The 17248-nt window shown below is 41.9% G+C and overlaps 1 protein-coding gene across 4 annotated transcripts in view; it reads left to right on the top strand.

Annotated features, from left to right (window-relative positions):
• Positions 1–17248, top strand: part of FGFRL1 (fibroblast growth factor receptor like 1) — a 255180-nt gene that overhangs the window by 147935 nt on the left and 89997 nt on the right. For 3 of the 4 annotated variants that reach the window (XM_077477954.1, XM_077477953.1, XM_077477955.1), the window contains exon 3: positions 11588–11860. The exons of the other annotated variant lie outside the window; for it this stretch is intronic. In XM_077477954.1, the coding sequence (XP_077334080.1) occupies positions 11588–11860 (273 nt within the window). The remainder of the gene's footprint in view (positions 1–11587; positions 11861–17248) is intronic. 4 annotated transcript variants of the gene reach the window in all.

Raw genomic sequence — 17248 nt, 5'->3', positions numbered from 1 at the left:
CACCATTGTTAGGTCCTTGGCTGTGGTAGTGGAGACAGACTCACTGCAACATATGAGATGCCCCATAACATTTCATATGCCGAAGTCCTCCTGGTGCAAAGTCCCCCACCTTGTGTTGTGGCTGGTGCATATAGCTTCACCACCACTTTCAGCATGTTGACAAAATGTAGGAATCCCTGTCGATGGATGAATGATTACTCTTGCATGACCCAGTCTGTAGAAAAAAATTTTCTCATTTTTTTTTGTGCACCAAATTACTTAGTGACATGAACTATCTCTGGACGGCTTTGATTTCATTATGGTTCATAGTACTCTTACGTTTAGCATAGACGTAAATTCCTTTACATTTCCACAAAGGAACTGGCCAATCTACGTGGCCCTCTTTGGAATTTCCGCTTTGTAATTATGTTTAATGTGTTAATAAAGTTCACTTTGAACTGAATTGCGGCAAATGGTCTCCTAGGAACTATTGCTCCATCAATATGTGAGCCATATGTGAATAACAAAGCTTAGACCCTGATTGTAAGGACCACATTCCTTTTACATTCCTTCTCATCACCAATAAGACTATTATAAATACACAGAGAGATAAAAAGGAATATTCAATATAATGTGATATTGGTAGAGTTTACAACATACAAATGCCTATATATATATATTAGGCATTTCTATGTTCTGAGCTCCACCAATATCACATTCAGTAAGACCTGATGGCTTATGCCGCGTACACACGACCAGACTTTTCGAGGGACTAGATACAGCGGTCTTTTCGGCGGAGTTCCGACGGACTTTCCGAATTAACGGACTTGGCCACACACAATCACACCAAAGTCCGACGGATTCGAACGTGATGACGTATGACTGGACTAGAATAAGGAAGTTCATAGCCAGTAGCCAATAGCTGCCCTAGCGTCGGTTTTTGTCCATCGGACTAGCATACACACGAGCGGATTTATCGGTCCGGCAGAGTTCCGGTGGAAAAATTTAAAACATGTTCTATTTTTAAAGTCCGCCGGATATTTGGCAAGCAAAGGTCCGATGGAGCCCACACACGATCGAATTGTCCGACAGACTCATTCCGTCTGACCTTTGCTGTCAAAAAGTCCGGTCGTGTGTACGCGGCATTATTGGACATTTTCCATTCTCCCATTCTGGTTCCCTAAAGGATAATTCTACTTTTAGTAAAGTTATCCCTTAAATTACTCCATTACCCTATTACTTCCCCCTCAAAGTCTTAAGGCCCTCATAGATGGATCTAATTTCTGTTGATTCCTGCTTAATCAGCTGACACTTGAGCTGTGGGTGGCCTTGTACCACCATTTAAAAACTGACTGAGCCCTACATGTTTGGCAACCCTGCCTTGACCATTTCCCTCCATCTCAAATGACCTCCCATTTCTTAGAACTATAGTTACGCTTGGGTGGTATAGAACCCCTGGGTTATGCTGTCCCCTTTATCAAACCCTTTCCTCCCCTCTTTTTTTTTACTTTCTGTCTCCTTTCTTTTGTTCTTGGACTTTCTTATTTTTCTTTCTCTCGTTTCTACCCTCTTTTTGTTTTTTGCTTTTGGGAGGGTGGGTTAAGCTCTAGATGAGCTCCCCTCCCTAACTTATGCAGTGACCATTCACTCCACATCCACCCTCTATCCTTTTTTTTTGGATGAACTTTCTTCCCAGGGCTTTTAGCATGATTGTGCCATTCATGACTTTCATTTTAGTTACTGTTGAAACGTTTATATAAAACGGGTATCCTCTACTCTTTTCAAAATGGTCTTCAGCTAATTCAATACCCAAGTCATACCTTATTGTTTTTTGTTGTCTTTAATGCCTTTTATCAAGGGGTGAATTTTTGTGCAATTGTATTTGTACTGCATCTTCTTCTGTCAAAACTTTATTAAAACCTAAAGTGATTGTAAACGACCACTTTGCAAAATAGCCCATTCAGCTTAAAATAGAAATGAAAGGCAAAAAATTTTTGTATAGATATAAAAAAAATTATAAATACCTTTTTCCTATTTTTTTTTTATACATGATCACATTCCCTCTGTTCTCATCTGCATAATTGCTGGGGGGGGGGGGGGGGGGGAGCAGCAGCAAACTGAGCTTCCCAGTGAATGGCTGTGCGGTAGGGTCATGTCAGGACAAGTGTGATCATTGGAGGAGAGCACACTGAGTTCCCAGCATAGCTAGAGAACTGATCACGGTGTGCTCTCCTGCTTAGTATGGTCAGTTTATAATGGGAAAGCAGAGGGACTGGCAGGAATACTGGGGATTTCACACATAGGAAGCAATACAAAGAGAACAGGAGACTTTCTCATACAAGTACATGGGCAGCTGAGACATTCATACAACATCACTGGATCAAGATGGGGCTCAGGTAAGTATTAGGGGGGCTGCTGCCCACAGAATGCTTTTTATCATAATGCATAGAATGCATTAAGGTAAAACACCTTCTGGCTTTACAAACACTTTAATTTAAAAACACAAATTTACTGCTGCTAGTAAGGATTTTTAGCAGGTAGTAAAGGGCCAAGTGTTGAAATAAAAATACACGCAATTGTTGAGTGTTATAATGGCGGTATCCTGCCTTTGTTACAGAATATGTATTGCACGTTGTAAATCCCATTATTTTGCATCCTTGTAACTGTCAGGAACTTTTACCCGCTAAATAGAATCTCTGGTAATGTAAATGTAAGAGAACACGCATAGCAATGAGATACGGAGCTGCACATGACCCTAGCTATGCTTTGATATACAGGATCTTCATCACTTGCTACTATGGCATCAAACGGCCTTTCTATGTGTTCGGGGAGTTTGTGTTTGCATTGGCAGGGATTGCAATTTTCGGATGGGGCCCATTAAAATTCACAGTGGAAATATACATTGAAACCACCCAGCTGTTCAGCGAGACAGGTGGACAATCCAAACTGTTTTTTTCTTTTCAAAGAATTGACAGCACAGTTGCTTCCCCCTCCCAGATCCCAATACATTGGCACGTTTGTATGCAGGCTGACCCCCTACATTAGGTTAAAGTGAAAAGTGTTAATTTAGCGTAAACCAAGGCGTGTGTGCAATAATGAAATATTGTGAGGTCGCTAACTTCATTTATTATTATGTGTTATAGTAGTCAGTTGTTAGGTCACGCTCTCTGATGTTCGAATAAGCCATTACCACATAAAAGAGAAGAATGGGGTGTTTTTTTTTTGCAGAATCATACTTACCTAGATGCTGCATTGGTACTGCATTGGTACTCCGCCAACCCTAATGCCACGTACACACGATTGGATTTTCCGTCAATGAATGTTGGATGTGAGCTTGTTAGCGGAAAGTCCGACTGTGTGTATGCGCCATCAAACATTTGTTGGCGGATTTTCCGATCGCGTGTACACAAGTCTGTCGCCCAAAAGTCCACGCATGCTCGGAATCAAGTACAAGCCGGCAGCGCTCGGTCTTGTAAAACTAGCGTTTGTAATGGAGCTATCACATCGGCTTGCCATACATCTTGTACGTCGCTAAAGTCGTAATTGTTGGCCAACATTTTTGTGACCGTGTGTATGCAAGACAAGTTGGAGCCAACACCCTTTAAACAAAAATCCACGGTTTTGTTGTCGGAAAGTCTGACCACGTGTACGGGGCATTAGACTGGAAACCGAGCAATCAATCACTGCCGATCGCTTGGTTCTCAGGGCTCCCTAAGCAGAGCTGGAGACTGTCAGTCACTCTCTGCTCTACGCCCTCTCACTCACTGGAACGCTGGGCTGTGGAGGGGGTGGGAGCGCCCAGGCCTAGGCTCTCAGCGGCTCACTGAGAGCCGGGTGCCGGTCCAGGCATTTCGGCGGATCCAGATTTCATTGTTGCAGTCTTGCCTGAGCCTGGACCGGCTCTGTGACGTCAGCCAACAGCTGGCTTCAGCCCACTGTCTGTTGAAAACAGGTCACAGGTGTGTAGAATGAGCTGCACATCTGTGATCCACAGGAGAAGTACAGCCAAACGAGCTTTGGCTGTACTTCTCCTTTAATAACCAGAAACAGTTAACTACATATTGAATAACTGAATGCATATTTAAACCCAAGAACAAAAACACAATGTATATGCATGGAGTTGCATGTTCTCCCTGTGCCCGCATGGGGTTCCTCTGGGTGCTCTGGGTTTCCCCCAACACTCCAAAGACATGCTGGTAAGTTATTTGGCTCCTGTCTAAATTGGCCCTAGTATGTGCATGAATGTGAGTTAGGGACCCTAGATTGTAAGCTCCTTGAGGGCAGGAACTGATGTGAATCTATACTATATATATATGTAAAGTGCTGTATAAATTGACAACGCTATATAAGTAGCCGTAATAAATAAATAAAATAATAATATATTGAAACTTGGCAAGATGTGGTGGCTGTATTAATTTTCTTCTTCCAGATTTGTATTTTTACCTGGTTGTCTTGCTAGTAAAACACTGTCTATGTTAAGATGACAACGCTCACTGACTATACTACATCTAGGGTTGTCGCCCTAGGACAGGACTACAGAACCTCCTTTCCCCAATCTTCATAACATAGATTAGATTGTAAGCTCTAAGTAGCAGGGCCTTCTGATTCCTATTGTATTAAAGTATATTGTATTTGTATTGTCTACCCTCAAGTTGTAAAGCGCTGCATACACTGTTGGCGCTATATAAATCCTGTATAATAATGATAGAGTGGAGGTGTTTTGCAGTCCATAGAGATAGCTGGGAACATTGTAATTGATATGAGTGCAGCACAGGAAGTTATCAGCAAAACATTTCTGACAGGATCCATGGATATTCTTTTCACATATCAAACAAATATAACTAATGCGGCGTACACACAATCAGATTTTTCGTCGGAAACAGATATGGCAGCTTTTCCGACGGGATTCCGCTCAAGTTTGCCTTGCATACGCACGGTCACACAAAAGTTTGCTGAAATTACGACTGTCAAGAACGCGGCGACGTACAACACTACGACGAGCCGAGAAAATGATGTTCAATGCTTCCGAGCATGCATCGAATTGTATACGAGCATGCGTAGGAATTTTGCACATCAGAATTTCCACAGACGATCGCATTTTCAGATAGGAACTTTTCCCCACTGAAAAATTGAGAGCATGCTCTCAATCGTTTGCTGGCTGGAATTCCGCTAGCAAAAGACTGATGTAGCATACGCACGGTCGCATTTTCCAAGGAAAAACTCTCATCAGTCTTTTGCGGACCAAAACTCCGATCGTGTGTACGCGGCATTACAGTTTTCAATGCCATATTTAACTGACCAAAAGGAAGCAAAAAAAAAAAGAGAGGTTCATTGAGTTTATATACACTTTAACTGTGTGCTTGGAGTGTAGTTTCAAAGGAAAAGCCGGCCATAGATGGTGTGATTATCTTTCCTGTAACTACGGGTTGCAGGAAAGAAAATAAAGAAAATTGCTCCGTTCCCCCATCAACACTGAGAATCCCTCCTGCTGAACTATTGTTTTCTCCCGGCAGAAGCGGTAAGCCCACACAGTGATTATTGCTAGCGGCTATAGCTGCTGGCAATAATTGCATGAAAAATCTGCCAGGCTGGTTATGCCCAAGTTGATTGCTCGATCAACTTGGGTACAATCAGCCTGCCCGTACATGATTCGAATCTCTGCCGGTACATTCTGAACCAGCCAAGATTTGAACCATCTATGGCCGGCTCTGGAATGGGTTAGCAGTTTTGCAACGTGTTACATTGCATGTTGACCCGCTTTGTGTTAGAGCAAATTTCAAAATTATTGAAATTGGCTGCCTAATGCATTTTTAGCTGTTTTTGGGATGCAGTGCATCACAAGGGTGGCTTATGGGTAACCATTATGGTTTAAAAAAAGTTGGGTGGATTTACTAAAGGCAAATAGACTGTGCACTTTGCAAGTGAAGTTGCTCCAGAGCTTAGTAAATGAGATGAAACATCACTTTGCAAAAAAATACCCAATCAAATGCAAGGAAAATAAACAAAAAAACAGCATTTGTGCTTGCACATGATTGAATGATGTAAGTCAGCAGAGCTGCCCCTCATTTACTAAGCCCTGGAGAAACGGTACTTGCAAAGTCTATTTTCCTTTAGTAAATCACTCCAATGTGTATACACACAGAAAATGCAACATAGCTTCCATTTAAGGACGAAAAGGGCCAAACTAGACCCTTTTGTGAATTCATTTAATTCTGTACAGCAGAGATCAGGCTATCATACTTTTTCATGATGTACTGGAATAAGCTGAACAGATAGCGGTAAGAAATGCTCATATTTTACTGGTAGTCATGTTGGAATTTTTACATAAACACAACATTCCATGACTGGCTGAAACTAAAATATGAACATATTCCACTGGTAGCAATGAATGCTATGGAATATATGAATTAAAATAAATAATGATTATTTTCTGTGTCGGGTGCCTGTGATGAAAGCAAGAGTAGGCAAATGAGTGTTTGGAAATCGTTCCTCATCCTCATTCAAAAGGCATCAAATAATGAATGTGTGCAGTGATGAGAAATCCGTATGAAGTGCACCATAGGAAGCAGTTGAGAAGCATTAATGAAAATTGATAATTCACCACTTGGGCACATTGGTGGTAATATAAATACAGCCAAAGCTACTGAGATCTGCATTTCCCATCATAGAACAGAAAGTTCAGGTGTGTTTTTGAGAAGATCTGACAATAAAACATTGGAAAAAGGGTCATCCGTTGGGCCTCATCACTTGGGTTTGACAGTCTAAAACGCATTGGATGTCTTTTTTGTTCTTTTACTGTAAATAAATACAGTAAAAGAACAGTACAAATAAAGAAATTTGGTCAACCTAATGTGCAGATAATGCTGGCCAGTAAAGGCGCTTTGTAAGGATCCTTTCATGCAAGTGATAATAGCAGCTACTTTGAGAGTAGCCTTTCTCCACATGGGTTCCTCCGGAGCAGCCATTCTTAACCTGGGTTCCTCCAGAGTATCCTTTCTCCACATGGGTTCCTCCAGAGCAGCCTTTCTCAACCTGGATTCGTCCAGAGTACCCCTTCTCCACATGGGTTCCTCAAGAGCAACCGTTCTCCACATGGGTTCCTCCAGAGTAGCCTTTCTCAACATGGGTTCCTCCAGAGTAGCCTTTCTCCACATGGGTTCCTCCAGAGTAGCCTTTCTCCACATGGGTTCCTCCAGAGTAGCCTTTCTCCACATGGGTTCCTCCAGAGTAGCCTTTCTCCACATGGGTTCCTCCAGAGTAGCCTTTCTCCACATGGGTTCCTCCAGAGTAGCCTTTCTCCACATGGGTTCCTCCAGAGTAGCCTTTCTCCACATGGGTTCCTCCAGAGTAGCCTTTCTCAACCTGAGTTTCTCTAGAGCAGCCTTTTTAAAGAGGTTGTAAACCTCAGAAAAAAAAAAATCCCCCCCCTTCCCCCAAAAACCCTGCAAGACAAAGGCATAATGAGCTAGTATGTATTGCATACTTGCTCATTATGAAATACTTACCTTAGAACTATGCCCTGCAGTGCCACCTGTACTCCGCTTCCATGGCCGACATCTTTTCTGGAGTTACTTCAGGGTTCACGGCTCCAGCGTTATGATTGGCCGGAGCCGCGATGACGTCACACTCGCGCATGTGATGGTCAGTGGGCAGATTGCTTCTTACAATTGTGGTCATTGGGATGAATTACCCCCTTATTTGAGAGGCAGAAATTGCTCAAAGAACCCCTAGCAAACTCTGGAGTAGCTCTAATTATTGTCAGGGGTTCCCTAAGACCCAAAGTTATTTTAAGGACTCCTGCATGTAAAAAAGTTCAGAAAGGCTACTTTGGGAGAAATTAAAAATGCTTAATAGATGTTTGCTCACCCATTAGTTTTCTATTCTGTTCATTTGATGGCATACTCTGCTTTTCTATTTGTTTGTACATCCTTTTGTATAAATAAAGATTAAAAAAAAAATGCTTACTAAATGCCTTGTTTAATCGTGAAAGTGCAAGCATATGTTCGTACACATTTGCGTTGGTGACGAGCATTTTTCAAACAACATTAGGCAGGTGTTGAAGCTTATGGACACTTCCTGACTTTTGGAATAGGAGTCCATAGAAAGACTTCCCAGGCACATTTACAACATTTGGAAAGCATTAAAGAAGTATCCAATGTTGATTTTCTGGAGGAATTGTTAACATAGCTGGTTGCTGACAGACGTCAAGAAAGCTTGACATGTGCTCGCTAAAAGTGTCACAAATGTGTGTCAACACTTGAGAAACGCAGGCTCTAATAATTGCATTGGTTTCAATCTAGTGCATTTTCCAATAAATGCCCAGCCGTGAAACAAATCAATTGTTTGTGGCTTAATGAATATGTCCCTCTTTATTGGAGTCATATATAGATCGTGGGTCCTATTTGCAAAGATATTTATTGCATCACTCTGGTTTTAAAATGTATTGGACTATAATGATCACAGCAATAATTCCTTGTGCCATGAAGCCTGCTTATTTCCAATCCGGTCATCCGAGAGTCTGTTACAAGCATGTGTATGTGCCAGCTTGTCGCTGAACATACCAGAGCCGCAGGATATGAGCCGCTATCTTTACGTGAAGGAGTTTTAGTTGCAGTTAAGCAGCTGATGTATTAAATATATACAGTGATAAGCCGCTGCATTAAAAGACAAGTTTCCGAGGGTAATTATGTTGACTTAACGATAACCTGGACTGAGTATCTATTAATCTGTTTATCTCCTTAGTAACATTAGTGTAAGAAATATTTTTGTTCTGTGGTTGGTTGTCTTTACTTATATAATTCTGTCCTGTGCTTCCTGTTTGATGGTGTAATTTGGTTTTATTTCTTGTATATTGCAATTGTGGCAAGTTGTGATTGTTTAACTATGGATTAGCTTTTGCTTATGGGGTTGATTTTCAGTGGTGCTCCAGTAGTGCCACAGAGGATGGCGGTTGGATGATACATTTGTGGCTTATGACTAATACTGGAATGCCATTAACGTTTATGTGCGTGTAAAAGCAGGCACCCCAATACTTTTGGTAATATAGTGTATATTTTTTTGTATGAGATTAGGACCATAAACTGGCCACACGCCAATCGTTTTTCATTCAACCTGCAGGCTAAACAAAAAAATAACTGGTTTCTCCATCCACGATATACAGCAACTAAATTAATCTCCCACTGCAGCTATTGTATTTGGACAGTTGATCCCACCGGCTGTCAAAATACCCATACACCAGCTATATTTGATTGCATGCAGTTGCTATTTGTCCCACAATCTTCCAGCAGACTCCTTGATTGAACACTCACCTCTTTGTTGAATGAATTAGGGCCACCCACTGATTGAATTTCTGTCAGTTCCTCAGGAAGTTTGCATAGCCAGCTTTAAGCAGCCCATAGATTATGCAATTTTCTTTCCTTCCACCACTGGTGGAAGGAAAGAAAGTTGCTCAATTCCCCTATCAACACAGCGGGAGAATTCCCCCCATAGTGCTATTGTGTCCTGCCGGTGGGGAGCCTTCCTTGCTGGTGGAACACAATGTGGTTGATTTACTAAATCTGGAGCGTGCAATATCTGGTGTAGCTGTGCATGGTAGCCAATCAGCTTCTAACTTCAACTTGTTCAATTAAGCTTTGGCAACAAAACCTGGGGTCTGATTGGTTTCTATGCAGAGCTGTACCAGATTTTGCATGCTCCAGTTTTAGTAAATAAACCCCAATGATCACTGCTGGTGGCTATGGTTGCTAGGGTTGGGTCTATCAAATTTCATACAAATTACTTAGTAGCACAAAATGATACTTGGTTCCTTATTTTCTAAATGGGGCAGTATAGAGAGGTGGGTAGGGGGTGAAATCAAGGGACGGTGCTCAAAGGTGGGTAGGGCACAGAGATGAAGGGTGACTTAGAAGGGAATATTTCCTGGACCTATTTCTGAGAAAAAAAAGCCCTGGAGGAATCTAATATGGGCTGGTCCCTGCTGAACTGGCCAAGATGTGATCCATCTTTAGCCGGTTTTAGATTGCAAGCTCCTTTGAGAGCAGGGATTGAGTTGCAGGATCTAAGGTTCTATGTAAATTGTTGGCCATATCTATAATAAAATGAATAAGAATACATCACAAATGACTGGTTCCTCCACTGAGATCAATCTACACAAGTTGGGGGAATTCTTGAAAACATATCTTAGTTTGCCATGTTTACCATTTACAACTAGTTGAGGCTTGCCCATTTTTTTTTTATGAGTACCTTTTGAATATATAAGCAAATATACTGTATGTTGGACTTCCAGAACAGAAATCTTCATATACATTTGATAACTGAAATAGTTCTACTATTCATAGCCTAGCCTGTGCTGGATTTAATTTTCTTTCCCATACAAGGAAATTAACACAAATATTGCTACGGCAAGCAATATTGTCATTCAATTTTATCTTCTTAATTTTTTTTCGTATAGTCACCCACATTGTGAGTTTGATTGACAGTGATTGGCAATGCAGTGAGTCTTTAATACTATAATTGAAGTAAGCCGCCTAGGAATTGATGTTCGTAAACTGGTTCTGTCCATTTTTTTTATTAAGTGCCCATCTGTAATTTTGGTTGGGGACCGTTGCCAGTGGGTCCGACGTGTCAAAGACAGTAGGCAGCCAAAGGGCAGCGATTCAGCAAACGTGCTTAAAAAAAGTGTATCACATTTCCACAAAGTGCAGCGTAGGCGCATCGCACTATGAAAACCACATGAAGTGTCCGAATTCATGTTCATGCAGTTTGTTGGCTCAGCGCTGACGAATATCTAAAATTTTGGCACTAAAATATATAAAACCTTGACAAAACACAAAGCAAAGAGTAGTATGGCCTACTAGCCTTCAAAAGCGACCTTGTTTTTTTTTTTTAGGGGTACTCCAGTTGTCTTTCACCCACTTAATTTTTTCGAGTTGCGAATTCGGATGTAGCATTCTTCCGAAGTTGGTATGAAATATAAGAAACCGCTAAGTGAGAAAACTCTCAAACATCTACCTAAACCTCAAATATCAATTTTTAATTGACTGACCCTTTTTTTTGGGCCTATTCAGATCAGTGTACTTGACTTCACAGCATAACACCCAGGATCTTGCTGACAGAAGTTGGCAAGATCTTGCACTAATGTTGTTCAAATGCTCTAGGTATGTATCAGGGCCGACATCACGCACCCAACACGCAGAGAAACATGCTGCCCTTTAGCAGACGTGCAGCAGTGCCATGAATTCTTTAAGACAGCCCCATGCACATGCTGACGTGAACGTGATCATTTGCACCAAAACCAAAAATGGTTGCAGCGTGATTTCGCAAAAAGGTCAGGGGTTTCTGTGAAACGTTTTCACACATGGGGCAGCCCATTGAAATGAATAGGCTGCCTTACATGCAACGCGTGGGAACGCGGGCATTTTTAAAAAGTGATACTATTGCTGTATATTGTGACATTTTAGAAATGTATTCATGAAGACTTGTATGGTTGCTAAAAGGCCCAGTTTAAATGTGGCATGTACAGTATATATCAATCATATATTCAAAGTATAATAATTCATTGACATTGTGATTCTGGTATCTACATGAATGTCTTGTTAATTTTTTGTAGGTCCTCCACGCATTTCAGAAAGAGTAATTCACCGGCAAACTGTAAGATTGGGAAGGACTATAAAGCTTCTCTGCCCGGTAGAGGGTGACCCCCCGCCTCTTACAATGTGGATAAAAGATGGACGTTCAATCCATAGTGGATGGACAAGGTTTAGGACTTACGGGCAAGGGCTGAAGATTAAGGATGTTGAAAGGGAGGATGCTGGAAGCTACATCTGTAAGGCCACCAATGGGTTTGGAAGCGTCAATGTGAATTACACCCTCATTGTTATAGGTGAGTGCATTGGAATATATGAGTTTTTTTGCTGCTGCAGATAGAAGACCATACTTCTCCTAACTGGTCTAATTTGTTTACCTTAAAAGGGGTGGGACTTTGACTGGTTTACGATAATTTGTATTCTATGTTCCTATCTGAGCAGACTTCCGGTAGTGCTAGTGATTAGGCAATTTAAGTATTATGATAGACACAAGTATCCTAGGAAGCCAACAGTATCCACATTATACAGATGGTTGCTTCCTTAGCTTGGGCATTGAGGGACACTATCTGCAGTGCATGGTTTAAACTAGTAAAAGATAAAATTGTAAATGTAAGTGGGGAAGGGGCAGCTCAGTGGTTTAGTGGTTAGCACTTCCGTCTTACGGTACTAGGGTCCCTGGTTGAAATCTAGGCCAGGACTCTGCGTGCATGGAGTTTGAATGTTCTCTCTGTGTTTACATGGGTGTTTCCCAGGCACTCTGCTTTTCTTTCTCATTCCAAAGGGGCGTGCTGGTTGGTTAATTGGCTCCTTTCTAAATTGGCCCTAGTATGTTTGTAAAAATTGGCTATACACATGTGTTATCACATTCTGCATGCTAGTCCTAATGCTGCGTACACATGACCGGACTTTGACGGACTAGGTCCGACTGTCTTCCCGACGGACTTTCGGCGGAGGTCCGACTGACTTTCTGAATGAAACAGACTTGGCCACACACAACCGGACTAAGTCCGTTCGAAAGTTTGTTTTGTTTTCAACGTGATGACATAAACGGGACTAAACAAGGAAGTTCAATAGCCAGTAGCCAATAGCTGCCCTTGCGTCGTATTTGGTCCGTCGGACTAGCACACAGACGAGCAGTTTTCCAGATTTTTAGTCCGTCGGACTTGAGTCCGTCGGGTAGATTTGAAACATGTTTTATTTCTAGGTCTGTCGGACTTTTCGAAAAAAAAAAGTCTGCTGGAGCCCACACACGACCAAATTGTCCCACGGATTCCGGTCCGCTGGACCAAGTCTGCCGGAAAGTACGATCATGTGTACGCGACATAAGCCTGAGCACTTGGGAAGATTGAGGACAGACCCGGCAACCTACCTCATAAAAGCTGACAATAAAATTCTATGGAATAAAGCTGCAAAGTGTATCAGACCTGATGCCCAGAGAGCTGATTCATAGAATTTCTGATATACTGTATATTTTGTGGGAAAAGGCATTATCAAGGGATTAACTCAGCAGGAGTCTTGAATTACTGTGTTTTATATCCCTGATAATGGATATCTGAATGGCGTCACAATTGGTGTCAGTGAAAATCTAGCAAAAGTGTATGTATCTTTCCTTGGATAGAGCAGGATAAAGGGTTAGAACTTCTGTCAATACTGGGGAGATTTTCCCTTACTTCCTGCTATAACAGGAAGTGATGGTAAACATCTCCATGAGGGGCTCTAACAAAACCTAACACCTAACCTAAAAAAAACATCTGGAGTTCGTTTAACAAACCATAGGATCTGATGTGCCACACGTGTACCAGCATAGTTAAGTACCATGTCCTTTAAATGAAAATAGAATCTAGCACATTGTTAATAGCTCATCACTATCAGAAACGACCCCTTGTAGTGCTGAAAAATGATTTCCCTCAGAATGCTTTCAGATGTTGAGTCCCGATACCTCTGCTGGATAGACTGTGTATTGTGTTTTGTACATATAAATGTCAGGAGATAATTTGACCAGAGTAAGCCTTTGTCAGGCCTGTGTCATCAGCCATCAACGCCCACCTAAGCAAATTGCAGCGGAAAAGTAGAATTTTCTCTTTAGTTTAGACTTACGAAATGAATAAAACCTGTTGAGAATCATTTTGTTGGCTGAGGGGGATTTTACTTCACTTACTGTTTTAGAAGCACAACGGGAAGTCAGAGGGAATCCCCTCCTAGACAATTATTACTATCATTTTCTATTGGTGGCAGTGGTGATCAGGACAAATAGAGAGGGTTAGACACAAACAGTAATAATATCCTGCCAGGGGTTCTAACATTTCCCTACATTATTAAAAAGAAATGAAAAAACATATATTTTAAATTCATATCTTATTTTAAGGTTGAATATATTTTTATTGTTGTTTTCAGAAAAAAAAAAATACAAAGTATCAACATTGTAACAAAGTCATTATCAAAAAGACATATCGGTAGAGGTAAAGGGGAAAAGGCAGGGAAGAGGGAACAAAGTAGAGGGAAGGTAAAGGGGAAAGAGGAAGAGGAAGCTCCCAGTAGAAGTCCTCATATCTTAAGTTGGCAATGGTTGGTACTGCCATCCATGTGTCTGTTGGAAGATGTATCCCCAAATTTGGAGAAATTCCCACCATTTGGCACTTGTCACCAGGATTGGTGTCACCATTTGGAGATTTTCCTTCACTTTCTTTTTTTGGAGACATCTGTCGTGAGGACAAGAAGTGAGGGTTCAATTCCCCAACAAAGACAGCAAAAAAAATGTTTTTTGAAGGAATTCCAGTAGAAGATCCCACTAGTTCCATAACAGTCATTCTACCCAAAACTAATGTCATTTTTTGATAGATATTAAGGCAGCCATTCTCAACCTGGGATGCATGAAAACCTAGTATTGCCAGGGGTTCCTTGAGCTGTGACTGATTGACCTTTCTTCTTCTGATGCCTACATAGTTACACGGTGAATGCCAAATGCCTGAGCCAGCAACATGACACAAATGTCTTTTTAGCTATGTAAGGGTGGCATTCTGACCACCAATGATTTTCTTCTCACTGACCACAAATGGTGAAATATTGCCCACTGACCCCTAATGAATTTGTTTTAGCAGGGGTTCCCTGAAACGTCAAAATAATTTCAAGGGTTATTATGTGGTTAGAAGGTTGAAAAAGTTGCTAAATAATGGTTTCTTGCACCTTTGTAGACTTGTAATGGCCAATATCAGGGGGTAGATGTTCGATTTTTGAATTTTTTTTATATTATGGAGAATTCCAAAGAAGTAGAAATCCTCCAGGAGTCAGGTACAGCCTTCACTTGTAACTGAAATATCCCTTGTCCTTTGGAGATTCCAGATGATCGGTCTTTAAAACTCCATTATCAGAAGACTTAATGTTTTGACGCTTAACAGCTTCTTACAGATCATCCATTACATCTCCCACTATGTCCCTCTGAGCAGCGACAACTGGGCCGGACCTGTTATTTCTCTGCGTGTGTCCAACATATGCAGTGGTGAACCTTCTTTTGCATTGACAGCTTTTATTTGAAGTGAAGCCTTCATGCCAAAGTCTTGTGCTCTAGTAATGTGTTCAGGCAGTGTGTCTGATTCCAGCGATTGATCTACGCTGGATGGGACGGGTAAGCTCCTCAATGTTCTGTCCTGGCTTTTGAAGTCCGGGAGGATGCGAGGGGTCAAACCATCTGATTTCATTAGTGAGGGTTTAAGCTGATGTTAAACAACCACCGCTCTAATTGATACCGGGCTGTATCCGCTGCATACACACTGCTGGCAAATGTAAGATCTCCGGTAGATCTGCAGGTTAAACAGATTGTTAGCTGCTAAATTTGTCCTGTCCTAGATGCAGGACTGTTATTACAGGTGGTTGTATATTGGACTGGTACTATGGGCCAAATACTGTAACAGATTTGGATCCACTTTGAATCCTAGCATTGATGACTGACCGCATCTTTCAGTGTATGTTGTCATCAGTTGTGAGTATTGTACTTCTCAAGTTCCAGAAGATCATCAACATTCTTTAACTTGCATGTAAACCGTAACTATGAACTTCTCTTATTTGCTCTTGTTGAGTCTGTTAAAGTGGATCTCCACCCAACCACCTCTTTTTATTTTTTTTATATAACCCCTGTTTAACCAGGAGGTGAAATATGAACATTTCAGATACTCACCCATCTGGTGGATCCAGCATTGTCCCGCTCAGGTCCTTCTCATGCCCTGCCACGGCTCACCAGCTCTTCAGGGTTCAGTAGGGACGCCTCCCGATGACACGCCATTGGGCCCGCCCCCCCCACCCTGTGAATAAAACAGGCCATCTGGGATGTGTGACATACATATCCCAGGAGGCACAGCGGGCACTGTACATGTCACCTTGTCGCCTTGGCGAATGATGTGTATTGGAGGTGGGACCAAACCCTTTTTCTAAAATAAAGGACATCAACAAAAAAAAGCTGCTGTACAGGTAGCGGAGCAGAGGGGGAGTGGGCAGGAGGCATGTTCCGTTTATGGGTGAAGATCCACTTTAAATATACCATTGAAAGAATTTTGGTATATATATTTCAGTTTAAGATTGAAACCAAAGGCACAATATTTGTGAATAAATATAAAAAAAACATTATAAATACCCTTTTAAATGATCACATTCCCTCTGTTCTCAGCTGCGTAAGATCTGGGGGAGGAGAAGCAGCAGTACACTGAGCTTCCCAGTGAAAGGCTGTGCAGGGGGATGGGTCAGGACAAGTCTGGCCATTGGGGGAAAACAGACACAGCTAGAGAACTGCCCACAGTGCGCTCCTCTGCTTAGTATGGTCAGTTTTGATAGGCTCCCAGAAGTGGGAACAGGATACCTGTGAAAGACAGGTATCCTATACTACTTCCCCTTGAAAGGTGCCAAATGTGCCACTGGAGGGGGGGAGGAGTACAATGAGCAGAAGTTCCTCTTTTGGGTGGAACCCCGCTTTAAGCGTTTAGATCCATATTTTAAGAGCAACAATATGATCTGCATAATTATGTATTTTCAGTCGGCTCCAGTCCAGTCACATGATGCAGCAGCTTTGTGTAAAGGAGTGCTCAACAAGGGCTCTGAATTCCAGGTGCCGTGGCATCACCCATAGGCTCCAATAGCCCAGCCCTTGTCAGTGCTCCCTCCTCTCCCCTGCAGCAGCCGCTCACCAATGCAGGGAAGCGCGAGCTGTGGATCATGTGACTGAACTGAAGTGGATTAAAAATTGATAAGTATGCAGATCTTTTTTTATATTAGTTAGGTAGTATAGGTGGAAGATGAAGGGGGCTTTTTTAAGAATAGACATAGTTAGACTTTTCTTTCACTGTAAGCCCTTGTACACACGGTCGGACATTCCGCAATACAAAATCCGTCAGATTTTTTCCGACAGATTTTGTCCGAAACTGGTGTTGCATACACACGGTCGGACAAAGTTGTCGGAACGTGATGACGTTTTTTTAGTTATGACGGGACTACGTTCAGGCTAGTAGCCAATAGCTTTGGTCTAGGAATTCGATCTGAGCATGCGTGGCACTTTGTCCGATCGGAATTCTCTACAAACGATCGGATCATGTTGTCGGAAAATTTTATATCCAGCTCTCAAATTTTGTTGGTCAGATATTCTGACGGAAAAAATCTGATGAAGCCCACACACGGTCGGATTATCCGACAACACGGTCCGA

The sequence above is a fragment of the Lithobates pipiens genome, unplaced genomic scaffold (genome assembly GCF_037356315.1).
Source record: "Lithobates pipiens isolate NorthernLeopardFrog02 unplaced genomic scaffold, aLitPip1_a1.2 Scaffold_13, whole genome shotgun sequence".
In the NCBI taxonomy this organism is placed as follows: Eukaryota; Metazoa; Chordata; class Amphibia; order Anura; family Ranidae; genus Lithobates; species Lithobates pipiens.
The sequence above is the reverse complement of the archived record's forward strand: the minus strand, read 5'-3'. Positions and strand labels throughout refer to the sequence as shown.